General features: G+C 43.3%; 2 protein-coding genes and 1 long non-coding RNA gene across 5 annotated transcripts in view; 2 read left to right on the forward strand and 1 right to left on the reverse strand.

Moving 5' to 3' along the window:
- The first annotated feature begins 9 nt into the window (after positions 1 to 9).
- On the forward strand, positions 10 to 11,773 carry TMEM41B (transmembrane protein 41B). Its single transcript, XM_063398029.1, has 7 exons — positions 10 to 300; positions 2,072 to 2,189; positions 3,215 to 3,343; positions 5,707 to 5,800; positions 6,609 to 6,713; positions 8,539 to 8,677; positions 9,142 to 11,773. Exons 1-7 carry the CDS (start codon positions 213 to 215, stop codon positions 9,309 to 9,311), a joined length of 843 nt encoding a protein of 280 aa, XP_063254099.1. The 5' UTR covers positions 10 to 212; the 3' UTR covers positions 9,312 to 11,773.
- Positions 10,509 to 19,881, reverse strand: LOC134551003 (uncharacterized). The gene is made up of 2 exons (XR_010080495.1): positions 19,785 to 19,881; positions 10,509 to 14,731 (listed from the first exon to the last, which is right to left on the reverse strand). It is a non-coding gene; the product is annotated as an uncharacterized LOC134551003 (long non-coding RNA).
- DENND5A (DENN domain containing 5A) overlaps positions 19,852 to 21,137 on the forward strand; it is a 60,155-nt gene continuing 58,869 nt past the window's right edge. For all 3 annotated transcript variants that reach the window (XM_063398024.1, XM_063398025.1, XM_063398023.1), the window contains exon 1: positions 19,852 to 20,182. In XM_063398024.1, coding sequence (XP_063254094.1) covers positions 19,867 to 20,182 — 316 coding nt within the window. In that variant the 5' untranslated portion in view covers positions 19,852 to 19,866. The remainder of the gene's footprint in view (positions 20,183 to 21,137) is intronic.

Consider the following 21,137-nt stretch of genomic DNA (forward strand, 5'->3'; position numbering starts at 1 on the left):
AAGGCGCATGCGCCGTGCAGCGCCGGGGGCGGGAGCGCGGCCGCGACCCGGTGGGGTGAGGAGAGGAGGAGCGGCCGGTCCCGCCTCCTCCTTCTCCCCGTCCTGCCCGCGACTCCGGTGCTGCTGGTCCCGCCACCTGCTCCCCGCGGCTCCCGGTGCCGCTGAGGCCTGTCCCGGCCCTGACTCGCCGGGTCCCGGGGCTTCGCGGAGCCATGGCGCAGCGAAGGGTGGCAGAGCGCGGGCCTTGCCAAGCGGCGGCGGCGGAGGAGAGCGCCAGGCACCAGCGGCAGCTCCTGAAAGGTGCCGGGGGCTCGGGGCGGCGGGAGCGGGGGTGACCTCGCCCGTGCATGGGACGGTGCGCGGAGCGGCTGCCGGTGCCTCCCGGCGCCTTGAGCACCGTCCCCGTCCCGCGGGGGCTCTGGGGCCGGAGCGGGCCCCTCACGGTGTGTGCGGGATGAGGCGGCTCCCGCCCCGCGGGGGCCAAAACAGGGTACCGACCCCTTTTCCTTTTCCCCTGCATGAGGGGACACGTGTGGTTTCATGTCTTTCTGTGTGTGTGTGTGTTTGTGTTATTCCACTACCGGCATGCCTGAAGTATAGAAAGTGGAAGTGGCAGAAAGCGTAGTAGGCTGTGGGGGGTCTTTTTGCCCTATAAGTTTCTTATTTGTTTATTTATCTGTCATTTATTTTGCTCCTTGGAGAAGGTGTTGTCAGAATGACCGCGGTTCCAGTGCAGGGTAACAGACTGCCGGAGAGGGTGTGGAGTGTCCCTGAGTGGCGACACTCCAGAGCCGTGTGCTGCTGTCCCGTGAGCTCTGGGGTGACCCTGCGTGAGCTGGGAGTTGGACCGGATCACCATTGTGGTCCATTCCCATCTGACCGTCCTGTGATTCTGTGGTTGGAACTGCTTTGTTGATGCTTTCTTTGACCTCGGCTGACCCAGTGCACACCTGTGGGGTCGTGCTGACCTTAAGCCTAAAAAGCCTCAAAGCCGATAAAATTGCCAGCTCGCCCAGCCGGCTCCGTGGGTTTCGTCATCCGGTCGCTGCATTTCACAACAGTGAAGTGTCGGCGTGACCCGCTGGAGTGTTGTGTGTTGGCACTGTAGTTGTGCCAGTGGCATCTGCGAGGAAAAAACCAGCCTCGGCTCTTCGTGTGTTCTTCAGGTGACCCTTGGGTGTGAAGCTGGGTGAGCCTCAAAGTGCCTGAGGAGAGAGTGGTTCAATACATGCACACATATGCACCCCGGTGTGGATGCAGAGAGGACTTAGTGTTCATTTCAGTTTTAAATTCTTAATGTGTGTAGTTGCATTTGTGTTAATCAGTGTATTGTGTATGTGTGGTCATTTTGATAAAAATCTGAAATACAGAAGAGGCCTAAAATGTTATTTTGTCATTAACTGTACTCCCACCGCTTCCACTACACAAGGATTTAAAGGCTAGTAAACACTTCCATATATAAATCCAAAGTAGAGTAAAATGTGTGTAATTCCCAAGACTAGAAGCTGTGATCTTTTTATCACAGGCTAGTGTGTGTGTGTTTATGTAGGTGTTCTCCTAATGAGTGTGTCTCACCTAACTGGCTGTGTCTGGTAGTCTTTCATTAGAGAGGGGAAAAACCCCCAGAATTTGTTAATGAACAGGTTTTAAAGTTATGTTGTACATCCTGGAAATTTAACTTCAAGTTAAATCTCTAGTTAATTAGACTGGCAGAAGATATCTGGCAAGAAGGAAAATGTATGTATGGCTTACGTTGTTTAGCTTTGTTTTTTCTCTTTACAAATGTAGTTATTAATCAAGGCTTAAATGATCATGGATCATAGAAGGTGATTTCTATAGGACGTTTGCCAGTGTAAAAACTTCAGAGTTGTTTGAAAGCTCTCAGGGAATGTGAGCAATGTGTGTTATTGAAAGCATTGGTAGGAAGATGTCCACAGAGAGTTTACTTAAATATTCTCTTAAAGGATAATTTTGAAATCTGATGTAAGTTGTGAGGGATTGTTTGTTCTTGTTTTGTTTTGCTAGTGCTGAGGGTTTTTTTTTTCTAAATTTGTTTCATGTTTAATTTCAGGGAAAGCTCTTGCAGAAGGTGGATCAGCTCGGACATCACTTCTTATTTTAGTGTCCATCTTCTTATCAGCTGCTTTCCTTATGTTCCTGGTATATAAAAATTTCCCACAACTTAGTGAGTAAGTATGTTGTGCAAGTTTAATTTATCAATTTATTTACTTTTCAGTATCAGATTGTAGAGGAGCCTGCATGGGGATGTGACGTAAACTCGGAGAAGTGTTCTTGATCGAAGGTTTCTGTTGTCCAGCGGAGATCCCGTGTTTGGAGGTGTTATCCCCTGGCATATTATCAGTGGGAACTGACTCTGTTCTTAACCACCTTGAGATGAGAGCCAGAGCCTGTTTGCTTCAGGCTGAGTTCATTTGAAACTTCCTTGTGCCTTGGTAAAACTGGAAGCTGTCACCAAAAGGAGAAGTCCTTCTTCATTCCTAGCTAAACTTTGCCTTCTCTTTTTCTCCTTGTTGCACCCAGCACTTGTGTTGGGTTGGCAGGCAGGCTGATAGGTGGAAGCCTGCTTGTCTGACAGCTTTCTTTTTCACTTTTAGTTGTTAATTTTCTGTCTGATTAACTTGCTCTACGAGGTTGGTTTGCAATGGCCCATCCCTAACCCTGATACAGAGGAAACAAGGACACTCCAGTGTGCTGCCCAGGGTTGCACCAGATTAAGGTGTGCCATGAGATTTTGCCCTTAGAGCTTTATTTGTCTGTGAGAGGACGTTCTGCCACTGCTGCTGCACTTCAACTGTTGTGACCCCAGCACTGAGGCAGCTGCAGTTGGTTTTGGAGATGTTGGCTGCTTTCACTTGCCAAGGTTTGGTTTGTGCAATTTTTTCTTTATGATGAGTACTTGGTAAGAAAAAGAAAAACCTAGAAAAGAAGCGCATCATTGTACTAAGTAAAAAAAAAAAAAAAAAAAAAAAAAAGCTTGCAAATATCTAAAATTGGGGATTTTCTAATATAAACCTCACTGTAAATATTAGGTGTTCATCTGAGAAGGTTATTACAACAATAATCATGGTTTGTTTGCTGAAGCTATAATTTGGTGCTGTAGTGAGTGTATCTAATTATCTCTGTATTCAGTAAGTAATTGTACCATACTGTTTGATTATATTTCCATCATTCCTGGTTTTTTTTTCCTCTCCAGAGAAGAAAGAGAATGTATAAAAGTTCCTAGAGATATGGATGATGCAAAGGCCTTGGGAAAAGTCTTGTCCAAATACAAGGACACATTTTACGTTCAAGTGTTAGTGGCTTATTTTGCCACATATGTTTTGTATCCTTTTTCTGATATAAAGGGCAGTTTTGATGTAGTCATGCTTCTTTGAAAAGATAATTGAAAAATGCAAATTGATAAGTTCTTGGTCATGGATGAAGTTTAACATACCCAGGAATATCTACGAAGGGACACAAATATTTTAAAATCTTGTGAATTTAAAAACATTTCTGTGTATATTAGGCTTGGTCTCACTTTAATGTTATGATAATTATAAAATAAAGTGAATTTTGAGGTAGAAATTACTCTGTTCTAAAGAAAATTGAGACTACTGCACTGCTCTTCCTTGAGACATTCAAAGTTCCACGTAAGAGTAATTTATAGAATATTTAGCAGTATTTCTGAAGGAAAGTATTTTGAGCCATCTTTCATCTCTGCACTGCCCAAATTCAGAACCCCAAATCTCTGTTTTCTTTTAGAAAAATAAATTTCTGAATTTACTTTCTGTCCAGGGAGACACAAAGACTACCTGTGTTCTGTGTTGACTTCTTTTTCCTGAGTGCTGAATATATTAATCATTAAACACACTCTTAACTGGAACACTTAACTAAAGGTTAATAACTTTAAAGCTGTAGAAGAGGTTGGTTTCACAGTTTTAATGCAGGAGGCTTTTGTAACTCAGAGAGTCAGCACTGAACATGCCATTAGAATTTATCCTTCAGCTTATTCTTTCAAAGTATTCCACAAAAAGTATTTCATATTTCCCAAACTATAGATCTAGGAAGAAAATTAAAACATTATTTTATATATTAACAAGGAGTAGAATAAATTGTCTCTTTACTGAGCTGCACTAGCAGTTCTAGATGTGACGATCTTGACTGTCTCAGCCACAGACTGATCCATTTCCAGGCGTGGTTCAGTTCCCTCTGAACCTTGACATTGCTTAGTAAAAGCTGCACTGGCTGTAATGCACTTGGGAAGGTGTCTTGGTTTGAAAGACAGGTATCTGCTAGGGAAGGGCAGGACCTCCCTGGAGATGGAGAATTCAAATCCCCTCCCTCCAAATTATTATAATTTAGGAGATTAAAGGGGCTTTCAGGCAGAGGTATGAGGATAGGAATAACAGCTCTTTACTAGTATATATGACAAAACAACAAACAAACAACAACTACAGCATTAATAATAAACAGAACCAGGAACCTCGAGGGCTTTCTTTCACAAAAGCCCAGGGCAGTTTGATCTGGGTGCCCCTGCAGGGCTCCGAGAGGCCGAGCTGGAAGGGAGGAAAGTCCCGGGCTGGTGGATGAGATGAGGAGCTCTGCGCTGGCAGCTGGAGTGGCAGGGGTGTCCCGGCAGGGCTGGGCAGGGCAGGGACGCAGAGTAGCAGGAAAGCCTCAAAGCTCCGAAGAAACAGCAGCGGTGGGAGGAGGCTGAAGAAAACGAGCTCAGGATTCCTGGGTACAGGAGCAGATGATGGTAGATTTCCCAGGATGAGGTGGAGTGATGGCCGTGAACTCTTCCTGCAGGAGGGGCAGCTTGACTGCCCTCCTCGATGCTGAGAGCAAGAGAGAGCAACTGCCCCCCCCAGCCCTGTCTTTTACCTTTCCCAAAGCTCCCGTTATCCCCCCTCTGAGGAAAACTACTCCCTTTGTTCTGGTTAAGCACTGTCGTTAAGTTTTCCTAGCAACTTATGGGAAAAAATTCTGTAAGTGAAAAAGAGGCAAATCTAACCCCCAATAGAAGATTATTGGGCTTTTTAATATTTCAGTTAATTCAACTTGAGTAAAATAGTGTCCAGGGTTGTTTTGCTTTATAACTTTTCTATCTGAAGTGGGCAATGCATCATAATCTCAAGAATGCCTCTAGCAAGCCTGAAGTCCAACAATCTGCTTGCTTATGCTGCAGAAACCTATTTTCTGCCTTTTCAAAAAATTCTGACTGAAATTAGCATTCAGCTGCTGTTAGTTAGTAATTACAACAAGCTTATTTATAAGGAAGTAGTGGCTGCCTTCATACATTTCAGTCTTCCATGAAACTTGTGCTTATGGGCTCAGACAGGCCTGTGAACTTTCCAGAGAGAATAACTGAAATTGCACATCTCTAGTCAACAGTGTAAAATCAGAAGTATGTGTTTCCTGGAAGTCACAATAAATCCTCTGTGGCAGTTGTAGCACAAAGAGAAAAATGTAGTCAGCTTTATTACTTAATGACTTATTGTTTGTATGTGTAGTGACCGATCTACATCTCTTTGCTCTGTGCTCTAGCTTCTTGTGCTACTCCACAAAAGGGTTTTTGAAGTAAGGATCTTGAGAGGCCCTGCCTGTTTACTTTTTCAAATTGTAAAATGTATCTTGACTGCTTATAAAATTAAGAAGTGCGTAGCTTTTTAGAAATGTGTTTTTCCTTAACTAAAATGCATCCAGCTTGCAAACATTTGCTATTCCTGGGTCTATATTTCTCAGTATCCTGTCAGGGTTTCTTTATCCCTTTCCACTGGCCTTATTTCTTGTTTGTTTGGTAAGTATGGAAAGTAGTGAGGGCATATATTTCCTTCTATCCATTTGGACTACAACCGAGCATCTGAGCAGCTTCCTGTTGGAAATGATCACTCTGAAACTGGCATACAGTTCAGTTTCTGATGAACTGTTGAGTTCTTACTCAGCTCTGCAGCAAGAATGGCCTTACCCACAAAATTCACTGTAGCACTGGGTGATGATCCAAAACACTGAGCTATTTCTCCAGGTTTTTTTAATAATGAAGACATTAGAGTGTGAGTCAGCCAGAATTTCCTTTACTCTAAATTTGTTTAGCATATGCCAGAACCCGGTTGTAATTTCACAACAAAATTACTGTGTTTTTATTATCACACTGCAAAGTACACCTGTTTTTTAAGTGGCTTAAATATGTAAGAAGCTTAGTTTAAGATTTGAAATGTATGTTACCAACAAAATATATCATGGGCAAAAGATGCAATCATAATGAGCATTAGTACTGAGAAGATAGGGAGGATCCTGTTCAGTTTTCGTGTTTGAATTCCAAAAGCTTTCACTGTTTGAAGTCTTAAAACTGCAGAAGCACTCAATATTAACTGATAAGTAATCAATGTTGTCTACTTTGAGTGTTGAGATTGATATAAATGCCTTGGAAATAAGCTTTCTTGGGTCAACAACATCCTTAGGGAGTGTGTACATACTGCTGGAGGAGAGCCCTAATGGAGGACTGCATAGAAACCTTCTCTAGCCAGGCAGCGTAGTTAATGTGGACACAAGGCTGACATTAGAGTTTCTGCTTATTTGTTGTCTGTTGTGTTTTTTTATTTTTTCAGTGCTCAGGACTGGGAGCTTCATTCTGCTATATGCTGTCATACCTAGTGGGACGTCCTGTTGTGTACAGATATTTAACAGAAAAAGCAGTAAAATGGTCAGAACAGGTAAGGTTTCTAGGGATGCTGGAACTTACGGTACAAAATGTGTCATGGAATAGCATGGAAAACTAGGAGGTCTTGTGCTCGTGTATCCAGTTACACAGGAAGGATTCTGGAAGTAGTCCTGTATTTTATGGTATTTCCCATGAGAAAGTTGCTCTTATCTAGGAAATGCTTGCAGCTGATCACCCCCTGGTTTATTTATTGTCAATAAACAGCTTCAGGAAATTTCAAGTAATTGTTCTTTAAGCATTAGCTGAGGTATTTTTGTGTTGGAGGTCGGAGGAGGTCGGAGGAACCTACAGCTGTATGTATGATCGAAAAACTTTAATTTGAACATCTAAATATAGTTGGAGCATTTAGAAACTTTTTCTTACAGTATCTGGTAACACTAGTTTCAGCAAGTCTTGATTGTGAGATGAACCTAAAGGATTTGCAGTACAGAAATACAGTGTGAGTTGTACTTGACCTTACGTGTCTTTCTTTGATCCTCTGAAACACTTGAATGAATATTTAATTTTTGCAAGTATGAAGCATATACTCTAGTATATCAGTATACTCTAGTACTCAGTATACTCTGTTCAAGATTTTTTTGTATCACATAAAAATGCTTTAAACTTTTCCTCGTTAGATAAGTTGTGGAGCTGTGTCAGACACAATTGACCTTGTTAGATTATACAGTACCATTTCGACTTTTGACCCAAGTAAATCTTAATATTGCAGTGTAATCTTGAGGCTATTCTGAGTAGCAAATGATTACTATTGCCATTAGTAGAACTGAACATATGATTTAAAATTGCATGTACAGCTCATATCTTACTGTTTCCAGGTTAGTTGGATTGTATCATGCTTATCATGCTTGCATATTGAGGTTAAGGCATTTATATGCAGAATTAATCAATATTTAAATATTGTCCTTCACTAAGGTTTTAAAACCCCATGGTTCTCCTGATTTTGATGTTACAGTAAAATCTAAATTTGGCTAAAGCTGAAAAACAACGTTGTGACTGGAGTGAGCTGCTGTGTGAGATTTGAGGTTGAATTTATCCAGACCAGGTTTGTTTTTAATTGTTTGAGACTTAAGCTTAGTGCAGGTCTGCCAGAATAGGCCAGAATTGTGGATGCTTGGCTGTCCTTACAGCTTGGCTCAAGGTTACTCTTGTGTAAGGGCTGATGTGCTAGAGACAGGCTGGGAGGAGAAGAGGCTTTGTTGTAGCATTGGTGTAAGGAGCTGGGCTAGATCTGAGAACATAATGCAGATTGTGAGTGAAGTTGGGGCTGTTGTTGCTCCTGGGTAAGTGCTAATGCTGGGCACTCTAACCTGTGGGGAGGCAGCTTTGGAACTGTGCTGGGAGCAGGCACCTCATGAAGTTCAGAACCGTGGCCTGGCTGAGTTTCCAAGTGAGGGATGTAGTTATGTAGGATGTAACTATTCAAGCTCGATGACAGGTTCGGTCAGAATGGGTTGAGGAACAAACTTCATTGATAGTTCCTGCAAAAGCTTTGGGAATGGCATGACAGGCTGGCTGTGGTGACTGCACTGTGGCTCTGCCGATGACTCGTTTGCTGCTTGAGTTGGCTAAATCAGTCAGATGCATCACCACTGCTTTGCCACACACAGCTATTTCCAGGCTGAACTAAGTGCTGTTTAACGGGTGATTGACTGGGCACTCTTCCCCACATCACATTTTTAACTGATTTTTTTGTTTGCAATATGTAAATGTCTATAAAAGATATGGGGGAAAAACTCTTAAAAACCTCTATGGTAGTGTATTTTCAAGGTGGGGATTTTTTAAACCAAATTTTTGTTTGTTTGTTTTTGTTTTGACAGGTTGAACGACATAGAGAACATCTCATTAACTACATCATATTTTTGAGAATAACACCTTTTCTCCCCAACTGGTTTATCAATATCACATCTCCTGTAATCAATGTGCCATTGAAAGTGTTCTTCATTGGCACTTTCCTAGGTAAGAACTGTGGCTAGTGAGCCACAGTTTGGGGTGGCCAGAAGAAAGGGTATACACTACAGCTTTTTAAATTGGCATATTTTTGCACGTACTTTTAATCTGATTAGGAAACTATCCAGTGTTTTTCCTTAATGAACTTTATGAAAAAGTTCATTATTTTTCCTTTATGAAAAATGAGTTTGTAAAGAGATAAGTTGAAATCTGCAGAACCTAAAGAGCAGAGATTATTTGCTTAGTCTCCTGTATTTGAGTTTGCATTAAAAATATTAAGAATGGCTTAAAACTACTTCTTTGGATAAAGATTTTTTTATCTTTGAATATCTTCTGTATTTAAGCCCTCTTCAAAAAAAAAAAAAGAAGTACAAGACAACAAAATCTCAATATTCAGGTGTTAAAGTTTGGATGACTGATTTTTGAGGGTTTTTACCCTAACAAGCTATTTTTTCATCCTCTCTTTGCTCCAGGTGTAGCACCACCATCCTTTGTAGCCATTAAGGCCGGAACAACACTGTACCAGCTCACAACAGCAGGGGAAGCTGTTTCCTGGAACTCTGTTTTTGTTCTCATGATTCTAGCCATCCTCTCCATCCTACCAGCTCTCTTCCAGAAGAAACTGAAGCAGAAATTTGAATAACGATCAAACTGGACCAGAATTTCCCATACTTCATCTCAGGATCAGCACTTCTGATATTTGTATATTTGCTTTTCTATTGGATTTTAAGCAGTTAAAGGGGAGGCTTGTGATTGATAAGAATGTCTTTAAATGAACACATGGCCTTAAACTGAAGGAAATGTGTTCAGAAATTTACTGCATACAGTTTTGTAACCAAACACCAGTGTTTTACTGTGAGAGGGGGTGTGTGTGGCCCTCAGGATGAGGGAAGTAAGAACATAAATGTAACATTTTTCTCTAGTTACATGTAAAGCAAAAATTGTGATGTAGACACAAACTACACCTGACGCTTTCTAACACTTGCAGGAAAAACCCCTGAACTATTCAGTCCAACTTTGTAACATTCTCTGTAGGCTTGCATGTGATCTGGTCTGAGTGCATTTCTCACTAACAATATTTCCCTTCTTTTTTGCCTTGAGGAGTTTCAAAATAATATAACGGTGCTCACTTGGAAACAAAGATTCTTTGCAGTACTTTAACTACAATGTTATTCTCATCCTTGTTTACTTCTATTTATTAGTGCTCTATTTATGGAATTAAATACTTGAACCTACATCTGCTTTACTTACTGGATTAACAAAGGCGAAGTGTCACATCATTCCTTCTTTGTCCCTGTAAAGTTTTATTCTGGGAGCAGAAATAGGAAGGGAGGGAGCAGCTTAGAATTCTTATCTTGGCTAGCTGGTGATTTTTGAGTTCTAATTTTCATTTTTTTAATGTTGATTATTTTGCCAATATTTCACTTGCATAGATTTATCCTGCCAACTTAAGAAAGTGATGGTATGATTATATAAAACTTGAAGTTCTCAAGTGATTTAAAAATGCTTAAGCAGTGTAATATTACCATTTCTCAAGCAATATGTAAAGAGTATAAAATTTCTCATTGCAGCGTGGTTAGCTAGAAGCAATGTCAGGTACACAAACTAGTACAGTTCCTACCAAACAGCTGATCCCAAGTGATGTTCAGAGCACCATGAACCAGGAGGCTCTGGTGTGGGTGTATATACAAATGGGGTTCATTGTCTGCCAAGGCAGTGACCGGCCATGGGCAACCAGCATGAGTCACCTTCAGTAGCAATCTGTGTATTCTCCCAGTAAGGTCCAGGACACCTCCCTCTGTGCTTCCAGCTGTGGCAGTTTGTTGTGTTGTGAGTGGAACTGTGTCAAACCAGGCCCTGGGCAGTGAGGAACTGGGGAGCACATTGGTGTTTTATCTGCTGAAACCAGCGCTGCTCACGTGGTTTGAAGCTGATGCCCCTGCAGTGTCTTGCTGAACAGAGACTCAACACCTCAGCACGTGCTCCAGTTCCAGGGTTTTTTAGTCTGTGTCCTTGTGTTAACTCATGATCATATCATAGATCTTTGAGCTCTAAGAGAACAGTTCATAAATGTGATAATGTAAAAGGTACTGACTGGTACCTTTAAAGGGTTTATTCATTTTTGTAACATAATTTTAATTGACTGCTTTGTTTCATCACAGTGTTACTTGTAAATATATCGTAAATATTACTGATACACCATTTGTCTTTTATTTAAATCCAGGCTGCACAGTAAATGATATTTTTTATGTAAGTATATAAATGAATTTATATCAATTCTGTTTGCAGGTTTATTGTAAGATCATTCAGCTTCAGCAATTCTTTTGTTATTTAGAATTTATTCTAGAAGTGTACTTTGGCATTTAAAACTAAACAGTGATTACTTTTATTGCTACCATTCTAATCTCCAGAGCTCCTCTACCCAGGGGATTTATTCCACAGTAAACTTGGATGTGAAGTGAGCCATGTGAGCAAGTGTTCCCCAAACTACTGAGTGTGAAGCTGCTGTAGATTTACAGCCTACTTTTCTGCAGAGTTAACTTTTTGTGCAGATGAACTCTCAGAATAAATTACCTACTACTTATTTTCCAGTGGCTTTTCTCAAAATTTGCCTCAATTCCTGGTCAGTAACAGAAGCTGTTGTAAAACCCTTCCCATGCTGTGTGAAGCCAATGTCTTGGTGGAACCAAAGAAGGAGCTGAACTCTCTCTCAATCTAACAAGACTCGTGCTGTCACTTGACATTTTCACTGAGTTCTGTTTCCCTATGGAGACGGGATCAGGCTTTGTTACTGAAAACCTGTTGTGTTTCAGCCACAAGCCTGGCCTCCCATCATGATAACTAAAAGCCTTAAGACCTTAAAAAGGTTCAAAATAGGGTTCTTTGCTTTTTAAAAACCTTAGCATTTTTTTAACCCATCCCTTCTGTGTTTATCTTCAGCTGCCAGCAGCCTGAGGTGCTTTCCTATCCTGTGGGGACTTCTGAGGGTTGTGCAGAGTAAGGCAGGCCTTGTGGAAAGCAAAAAAAGCACTGGGTGCTGTCCTAGCCTACTGTTCCCTTTAGGGAATCCAGCAGGTGATCCAAGAGATAGCCATAACATTTGGACAGAAAAATAGCAGCTGCCATGAAACAAACCAGGACATCAGAAAGATGTAGCTTTGTTTTTTAATTGCAAGGGATTTTGAGCTGTTAGGTGACCTGTTTATCTTTTGGAACTTTCTTTTGTGATACCTGCATGACATCATTACTAACTCTCTTGCCATTTGATAATAAAGCTGTTATATAAAATCAGAACCACTGTCTTTATTGGGTATAATGAAGCATGCTGAACTTCCCATTAAGCCTAATTTTTTATTGACCTGTTTAAAAGGGATGAGTTCTTCTTGAATAGTATTTTTAGTCATTACCTAAAAATGAAAACTAAGCTAATTACTAAGCTAATAAATCTCATCTGTAGATGAGATTAATTCTGTTTCTACCTTTATTTCTAAATAAGAAGGTAAATTTGACTCCTTTTCTCTCTGAAATTAATTTCTCATATACAGCAGTAATTTTGAAAAGTTTGTTTGGTTTGCACTGGAAGGCAAATGGGTCGAACTTCTGTCTCTTCAAATACATCTATTTGCATAAAGTCCCTCTTTTTGCCCTAATCTCTTATGGTAGACTCCTGTGTTGAAGTTATTTCAGCTTCATTCACCTCTTAATATTCAAGGCCAGTTTATGAGATTCTTTTATTGCCTTGTAGAGAAAACTGGCTAAAAGGGTAAGACAGAAAAAGTAAAAGTCAAAAATGAGAAGCTTTTGTTAGTGAATGGTGCTGTTATGCAAAGTCAAAACACGTTTTTTGTTTTTAGGCTGCTGAAGACTTTTGTGTGTTTCTGAGAATTTTCATCATGTCTAGTTTCCTTCTGTGTCATAGTGTGGAGTTTGGGAACCCTATAGTTTAGTATGGCAGTGCTAAGAGGGAAATGAGAGAGTTTTGACAGGAAAGCAGGATCCAGAGCAACTTTTTCAAATTTCCATTAAAGAGAAGTAAATGCTCTGACTATTTTTATGACCAATTGATGTCTTGCAATGACAGACATTTATAACTCTCAGCTGGTGGCTTTATAGCTCCAGGTCACCCAAACTGAAAGAAGTTGCAGCCTTTTAGTACTCACAATTAATATAAATAATGGCATAATATATTTACTAACATACCATAACTCCCAGTTCTTAAAAATGCTCCACCTAGTGTGATAATTCCCATTTCCCTGTTTCATAGTACACAAGGAAGAATCTGTGTCTGGATTATGAGAGCTCAGTTAGTGACTGGTGTGTATGTGAGGAGCCTCATAAAAGCTCCTTTCTGCAGACAGTCTTCCAAACACAGAGCATTCTGCTCCTGTGCTGCTCTGGGGCTTCAGTGGGCTCCTTGTACTCTTACAAGGTTTATAGGCCCTGCTAGGCCCTCAACACGGCTGGGAATGCTTCAGTGGGAAATAGCTTTTAAAATCCTGCTTCAGCATTGAGATCTAATGTTATACTCGTAAACTTCGATTTTTCTTTTACAACCTAGCCCTGAGGAGTTGCATCTAAAACCTGGCATTTGCAGTGTTTACTGTACTTAGAAGAATTCCATGTCATGGAGAAGTATTCTGAGCAGATCACTAAATCATTCTATGTTTGACGCTTTGTTCTGTGTTAAACTGATTTCTCATGACTGTGAAAATGATAAACTCCTGGTCAACCCTGAATTTGTGCAGGATTTGCTTTTTCAGCTGGATCCCTCTAACAGGGCCTGATGGGATTCATGCAAGAATACTCAAAGAGCTGGCTGGTGCCATTATGAGACTTCTCTCAGTGACTTCTGAATCTTGGGAATCTGGAGAGGCTCAGTCTACCAAAAGCTGCAAATACTGTCCCAGTTTTGAAGAAGTGCAAGAAGGATGACTGTCGCTGTGAGCCTCGCCAGAAAGACACACAGAGCCGGAGTTTGGGGAGATCAGAGCAGCAGGGGAGAAATCCTCCTGCTTTGTTTATTACTTCCTATTATGTACTTCTAGCAAGGTGCCCATGGATTGGAGAGTGGGCATTCCCACCTCTCACCACGCTGGTCAAGGGGACTGTCACCCAGTCTTGTCTGTCCCAGCATGGAATGTGAAAACAATGACTGTGTTTATAGAACATAGCTGGTGTTTACATGAAAGGAGTGTGAGAAGGTGCAAACCTTCTACTTTAATATGAACGCTCAGCAAGCTAGGAAGATCTCATGGTGACTGATGACCATGCACACTACAGGCCTGTCAGTCTCACTTCAATGCCTGATAAAACCATGGAGAAGATTCAGTAAAGCTCTTGATACCGTCTCTCACAGTATTCCACTGGACAAAATGCCCAGCGCTCAGCTGGGTAAACACAGCATGTGCCTGGCTCATGGGTCAGGCACAAAGGGCTCTACTGAATGGGGCGACATCACGAGTGGGTCCGTCACTGATGGGGTTCTTCAGGGTTCCATCCTTGGCCCCATTCTCTTCAACATTGTCTTGGTTTGAAAGACAGGTATCTGCTAGGGAGGGGGCAGGACCTCCCTGGAGATGGAGAATTTGAATCCCCTCCCTCCAAGTTATTCTAATTTAGAAAATTAAAGGGGCTTTCAGGCAGAGGTATGGGGATAGGAATAACAGTTCTTTACTAGTATATATGACAAAACAACAAACAAACAACTACTGCATTAGTAATAAACAGAACCGAGAACCTTGAGGGCTTTCTTTCACAAAAGCCTGGGGCAGTTTGATCTCGGTGCCCCTGCAGGGCTCCGAGAGGCCGAGCTGGAAGGGAGGAAAGTCCCGGGCTGGTGGATGAGATGAGGAGCTCTGCGCTGGCAGCTGGAGCAGCAGGGGTGTCCCGGCAGGGCTGGGCAGGGCAGGGACACAGAGTAGCAGGAAAGCCTCAAAGCTCCGAAGAAACAGCAGCGGTGGGAGGAGGCTGAAGAAAACGAGCTCAGGATTCCTGGGTACAGGAGCAGATGATGGTAGATTTCCCAGGACGAGGCAGAGGCAGACCGATGGCCGTGAACTCTTCCTGCAGGAGGGGCAGCTTGACTGTCGTCATCGGCGCTTAGAGCAAGAGTGAGGCCCCCCTCCCCCAGCTCTGTCTTTTTACCTTTCCCAAAGTTTGTGTTATCTCTCCCCTCTGAGGGACACTCCCAGAGACCTAAAAACAATAGGTGTAGCCTTGTGCTGCCATGTCCTTCAACTACTCCCTTTTGTTCTGATTAAGCACTGTCATTACAGTTTTCTTGGAAACTTAAAGGAAAAAATTCTGTAAGTGAAAAAAGAGGCAAATCTAACCCCCCAACAAACATCTTCATTAATGACCTAGACACAGGACTGCAAGGAATGCTAAGTAAGGAGTGTAAGGAGCACTAAGGAAGTTTGTTGACTCTATACTAAACTGGGATAAACTGTAGATTCCTTTGAGGGCAGATGCCCTGCAGAGAGACTATGACAAGGACTAGGCAATCACGAACCATATGAAGTTTAAGAAAGACAAGTGCTGGATTTTGCACCTTTGTATGGAGCAACTCTGGATGTACAGACAGACTGGGGAATGAAACGCTGGAGAGCAGCACTGTGGAAAGGGACCTGGGGGTCATAGTTGTTGATAAATTGAGCATCGGTCCATAGTGTGGACTTCTGGAGCTGGGGAGAAGAGGGACAGTGCTGCATGGGAGCTGAGGAAATATTCTACACCCTGAAGTGTCAGTTGTGCTCTGAGCTGTGCCCTGACATGTGGGGATCTGTGTGTTAGGTGATCTGGTTCTATTCCACAAGTCTGTTGTGGAGATGTCACACCAAATACATGGTCAGTAAGTTGCAACCAGATCCAAGTGTTGCAGATTGGAGAGGATTGTTTGATGGTAAGAGTTGCTAAATGGATTTTTGTTTTCCTGAAGAATCCAAGGTAAATATCTTAATCAGAGTCGTTAGAAGACACCACATAGAATCAACACCCTGACAAGGTGTTGAGGAATTTGAGCTCTGTTACTTTTCAAAGCTTAGCTCATCTTGGGAAACAGCTGCCCAGAAAAAAAAAGAAATACCCCATTTCAGACTTCTCTGATTCTCTGAGCAATGTTGAATGAAACTGTAATTTCTTGTTGTGTTTTCCTATTTCTTAGTGAATAAACTCTTCTGATAATCGTGACTGGAATTGCTGGCAAAGTAAATCTGAATTAGGTAGTATGAGAAATACTCGAGATACCTTTGCATCAAGTTCTGTTCTTCACTATTTTAAAGACTTCATTCCCTTTGACTTAAGGTTTGAGCTTGAAAATACAGTCTGCCATGGAAAACAGCAGCTGAATCAACATTGACAAAGACACTGAATCTTTTAAATCTCTTCCTATTTACTAATATGTCTTTATGATTCTCCGGCTAAAAAATCCTAGTTTTCACAGAATTCACAATTCCACAGGTTTTCTCAACATCATAAAGAATACTTTCAAGAATTCATAATGTTATCTAGAGTGTTGTTGTTTTACTCAAGGACATCTAAGCCATCTGCAAAATTTCCTGACAGAATTGCCATATTTTGGGTGTTTCTTGTGGTGGGAACATTGGTCAAGATGACTGACAGATTAAAGCTACTGGCCTTTGAAGTAGATGTCAGAGATGTTTTTTGTGGTCACTAGGCAAGAGTATTTCAGAAATGAAATAATTGGGGAGGAAGAAGATACAGTGGAAAAGAGGGTCACTGATAAAATGGGAGGAGAAAGCTCTAACTTTTCAGGTACATCTGTTGGAGGCACAGATTTGAGAGGGACTAGGCTGTAAGGTGTCTTGGAATGCAGAGAATTTATCTGACAAAATAGGAAAGAGCTTTCCACAGCAAAAATTTGGGTTAACATTTTCTTAGTTCTGGTTCATGCAGTTTCACCCATCCTGTCCATTTCTTGTAGCAATTGAAAGCAAATCTGAGTTTCTTAGTCTGAGACTCTCCTTTAAAAAAAAAAATCTTGTTCCTTACTCTGTTGTATAGCAAGGCATGTGTGCATTTAAATATTGCTGCTCAACAGTATCTCTGGTAAACCTCTGTTTACTTACTGGCCCATCTAATTCTATTTACTGATTATTTACAAAATACATGGTTATTTCTGGAACAGTTAAAGTGCAAGAGCAACTTTTTATTTCCCTGTTTTACTGTTTATTTGACAAAAAAACCCCTGCCAATACCTGTGCTGTTTCCCCTGACTTTCTTGCAAGTGTCAGAAGAGACCCTCAGGCTTTTGTCCTAAGGGTTAAACTACTGTTCAGGCTTACTCAAAAGAAGTTCACCATGTGCTGAATACATTGTCCTCTGCTACACTGAAAGCTTATTGAGAAGACAAATGTGCAAAAAATAGCTAGAGAACACAGCAGAGTGAGAGCAACCAGATTTAGCTATTTCTGTTCTCTGTTGTGCCTTTCACACACCACCAGGCAGGCTCAACACAATCTAACTATGCTTTTTGTGGAGTAAACTTGAGCCCTTCACTCTAGTATTGCTTCTAGCCTGCCACTTTGATTGACATCTTTCTTTCAAGTTACACAGTGCTTTAAAACTGACATCTCAGTCAAATCTAGGCAACTCTTTCCTTCACTGATAACGCATTCTCTGGCCCATCCAATCTTAATCAAGTGAACACTGATAGCACCAGTGCTATCCTAACAGTCTTTCCTGATTCCCAGAAGGATGTCCTGCTGTCCCAAACTCACTGGGCACAGTGGCCTAAGAGTTTAGTTGTTGTGCTGCAAAAGGCTGTAAATCCTTGGCAGTGAAATCTTCTTACATGTTCTGCTGTTTCTAGTCCCTAGAGACAACTTGGTCTGTCTTGGCAATGGAAACTCAAATAAGTGAGGTTTCCTATGCTTGGCAGCGTTTTAAGTTAGACTGGTGTCTTATCCATTCAGCATTATGGATGCAACCTTAACTACTTGGTTGGTCCTGGATAATAATCATTAAGGAATGCAAAGTTTTAATTTCTCCTCTTATAAGCCCTACAGGATATGGAAGGATTCTGATGTAAATGCCACAAATAGAGAACTGAGAGAGGAGAGGAAGGGGAACTGTGTCCTAGTTTGAAGGGAAGTGAGTTTTTTCAGGAGGCTGTAGTCAAACCAATCAGTAGTCGAGTTTGAATGTCAGCACTTTTAGTAACCACTGAAGGGTTGGACACACCTCTGAGGACGTGTCTTTAGCAGAAAGAAACTTTTTTCCCCAGACATTGATTCTCATGGCTAGTAGTTTCAGAAGAGAAAGAGAAACAGTCTAGGACCGAGATGATAAAGCACAATTAGAAAGAACCCTAGATAAGCAAAGAATTAAAGAAGAGTAGCTTCTAAGCTAGACTTTTCTTGCATAATGTTAGCCATAGACTGAACTCAAGTCTCTTTTGAACATAAACTGCATTTAAGTAGATACGGCTGCCTCTGCTTTTGCTACAGTGACAGGCACTTTAAGAGTAGAGCGAACATGGAAGAGAGGGGGAGTGTAGTAACGCCCTCTGCCCTCAGGGGAGACCTGCTCTTGGAACCCTCAGCCCCAGGGAAAAGATAGAGAGAGCTCAGCACGGAAGCATTCTTAAAAGAGCCCTGTATGCAGCTTTGGCCCATGGACAGTGGTGAGAACACTAGAAATAAAAAAGAGAGTGTCACCCTGGTAGACTTCTCCGGGCGGTGCCATGGGTGACATGGAAACACATAAGGAGTAGACCCGTGTTTTCTGAAGAACAGTCTGTAGTGCAAGAGAGACTCCTCTCTCCCTTGCTGAATTGAAGATTAGTTTTTTGAGTAGTAATTGTTTGATTTAAAACCCAAGGTTTTAGTCTACAGAGAGTAACGTGTAGAAAGCAAAAATTAGAAGAGAAGAAGAAATGTTCTGGGAAGTTTTAATTTCTGTTTTTTGTGTGTATTTAGAGTTTTCCTTTCTATTTCTGTTCTTATGTAATGTAATAAAATTTTGTTCTCTTTTTTCAAGTTTTAAGCCTGCTCTGCTCTGTTCTTAACCACATCTCACAGCAGCTCATGAAAAAAAACATACTCTCATAAGTGCATTAATATCTAGCCAGTGCTAACCCATAACAAACTGCTTATAGACCTAATTTTAGGCTAGCAAGGCCATTCCAGGTGCCTCTATAGCCAGAAGAAAAAAGCACTCCCAAGGCAGAGCATGGGTTCGTGCCACTTGTGCCTCAACAGCTCTGTTCTGGTCATCCTTCCCCAGGGCTTGTTCTCCTTTCCACACCGAGCCAGAAGGGGGAGTGGGTTTCACTCTGTGCAAGCCCAGCTGTTAACAAAGATTTGTGTGATGTTAATGCAAATAGGAAAAAAACCCTACAACCTTAGAGCTAAACAATGCCTAAAGCATTTCCCCGCCCACACCGCTGCTTCACAAAGCTGAGGAGTCACGACAGCCAGCAGGGCTGCGGGGACGGGAAGATGAGAGTGCCAGGAGGATGCGAGCCCACGGGTGCCTTCAGAGCGCCGCCAGGCTGATCGCTGTCCGGAGTGAGCAGCCCTGGCGGCGCCTTTGCGGCTCTGGCTGCGCCCGGTTCTGGGCTCCTCAGTACCAGAGACACGGAGCACCCGGAGCGGGTCCTGCAGAGGCTGTAAAATTGATCAAGGGCCGTGGAGCATCTCTCCTGTGAGGAGAAGCTGAGGGAACGGGGCCCGGACACAACAGGCTGGACTCGGTCTCAGAGGTCTTTTCCAGCTTAATTGATTCTATGATTCTGTTCAGCCTCGAGAAGAGAGGACTGGGAGAGGACCTCATCAATGTCTGTAAATATCTGAAGTGGAGGTGACAGAGGACGGACCATGCTCTGCTCGGTGGTGCCAAGCAAAGGGACAAAAGGCAATGGGAAGAAACAGGAAGTTCCACCTGAATGTGAGGAAGAACTTCTTTACTACGCAGTGACCAAGCACTGAACAGGCTGCCCACAGAGAGTGTGGGGTCTCCCTCACCGGAGATATTCAACAACGGTCAGGACAGAATTCTGTGTCATGTGCTCTGGAATGACCCTGCTTGAACAGGGAATTCGGACCAGTCGGCCCGCTGTGGTCCCTTCCAGCCTGCCCCATCCCCGATTCTGTACCTGCGGAGGGAGCAGAGCCCTTCCCGCGGCTTCCCCGGGCACGGCCGCCCCCTCAGGCGGTCCCGGCGCGGCCAGCAGCAGCATGACGTCACCGCCGCGCAGGGCGCAGGCGCGGCGTTGCGGCGCGCGGCTGGGCCGCCCCCACCGAGAGCGGCGGGGGCCGTTCCCAGAATGCTGCGCGGCGCCGCCTGCCCCACGCCGCCATGGAGGCGGCGGGCGCAGCCGGGGACCCCGGCCCCGCTCCCGGCGCCGCCCGGCCCCGCTCCCGCTGAGCCCTGCCCGCCCCTCGCCCTGCAGCATGAGCGGCGGCGGCTCCTCAGCACCCGGCCGCTTCGCCGACTACTTCGTCATCTGCGGGCTGGACACCGAGACCGGGCTGGAGCCGGACGAGCTCTCCGGTGAGTGGCCGGCGGTGCTGGGTACAGGGGCGGCGGGGTCCGGCCGTGCTGCCTCTCCGCGTCGCTGCCTCCCCGCTCCGCCGCCCCGGGCGCTGCCCCGGCAGCCCGTGCCCCGCCGGGAGCCCCGGGCGCTGCGGCTCGCCGGGCGTGCGTGAGTGCCCGGCTGGGCACGGATCGGAGCCGGTACAAGTGACCGAACTCCCCCAAAAGCCCGGCAGAGTAGCGCCGTGAGACGGGCCGGGCAGAGCGCGGGTTGTGCAGCGGCGTCGCGTTAGATCGTCTCAGCCTCAGCGGCGATGTCCTGCGCTCTCCTCGGAGCCGCGTTGCGCGTATCAACTTTAGCCAGGCATTTGAGACACACAGGCACTGTTAAGAAGTCTGATTTGGGAGAGATTGTGAAGACCATTCGCTTGTTCAGTGTCACCTTCTTTTGGTAGTAAGAATTCTCTTGCAGCAGTATCCGAAAAGGAATCGGATTCCGAGGTGTTTACTCTGCCGTTAGGTGAGAATGTTCACATCAAATACACGATTAAACCATACAATCTAGACCACACCACTGTGTCAAACCAGTGTTTTTAAGGTTAAAAATTCAGTTCTGTGTTTTAGCAGCACCTCGCGCCAGCTTTAGTCTCACTGTATTTGCCTCAGTTAAATCAGAGTGTTGCTTGGCATCTCTAACTGTTCAGAAAGATAAAGGAATGTAGTGGTGAAAACCTGACCTAACATCAGTACTGATCTTGTGTATTTGAGCTCTGAATTTGACCAGTAATACATTTTCTTGCTCCCAACCTTGGTTTTTTAAATTAGTTTGCTTTTATAAGGTGTCATAGGGTTTTTTACATCACTGCACTTAAGCTGTCCCTCACTAAATAAACGCTTGTTCCGTGTAGAGTGGAATTCGTCTTATTAGAACTGACTTCTTGTATTGAGCTCTTCTATATTTTGGCTATTACAG

This window comes from Prinia subflava, chromosome 5 (assembly GCF_021018805.1).
Source record: "Prinia subflava isolate CZ2003 ecotype Zambia chromosome 5, Cam_Psub_1.2, whole genome shotgun sequence".
Classification (NCBI taxonomy): domain Eukaryota; kingdom Metazoa; phylum Chordata; class Aves; order Passeriformes; family Cisticolidae; genus Prinia; species Prinia subflava.

What these genes read in the sequence shown, in the direction of transcription:
- TMEM41B (XM_063398029.1), top strand. Translation starts at nt 213, where the DNA reads ATGGCGCAGCGAAGGGTGGCAGAGCGCGGGCCTTGCCAAGCGGCGGCG. An exon ending in CCTTATTTCTTGTTTGTTTG is followed by an intron (nt 5,801 to 6,608) that starts GTAAGTATGGAA and finishes TTATTTTTTCAG; the next exon opens with TGCTCAGGACTGGGAGCTTC. An exon ending in CAGTAAAATGGTCAGAACAG is followed by an intron (nt 6,714 to 8,538) that starts GTAAGGTTTCTA and finishes TTGTTTTGACAG; the next exon opens with GTTGAACGACATAGAGAACA.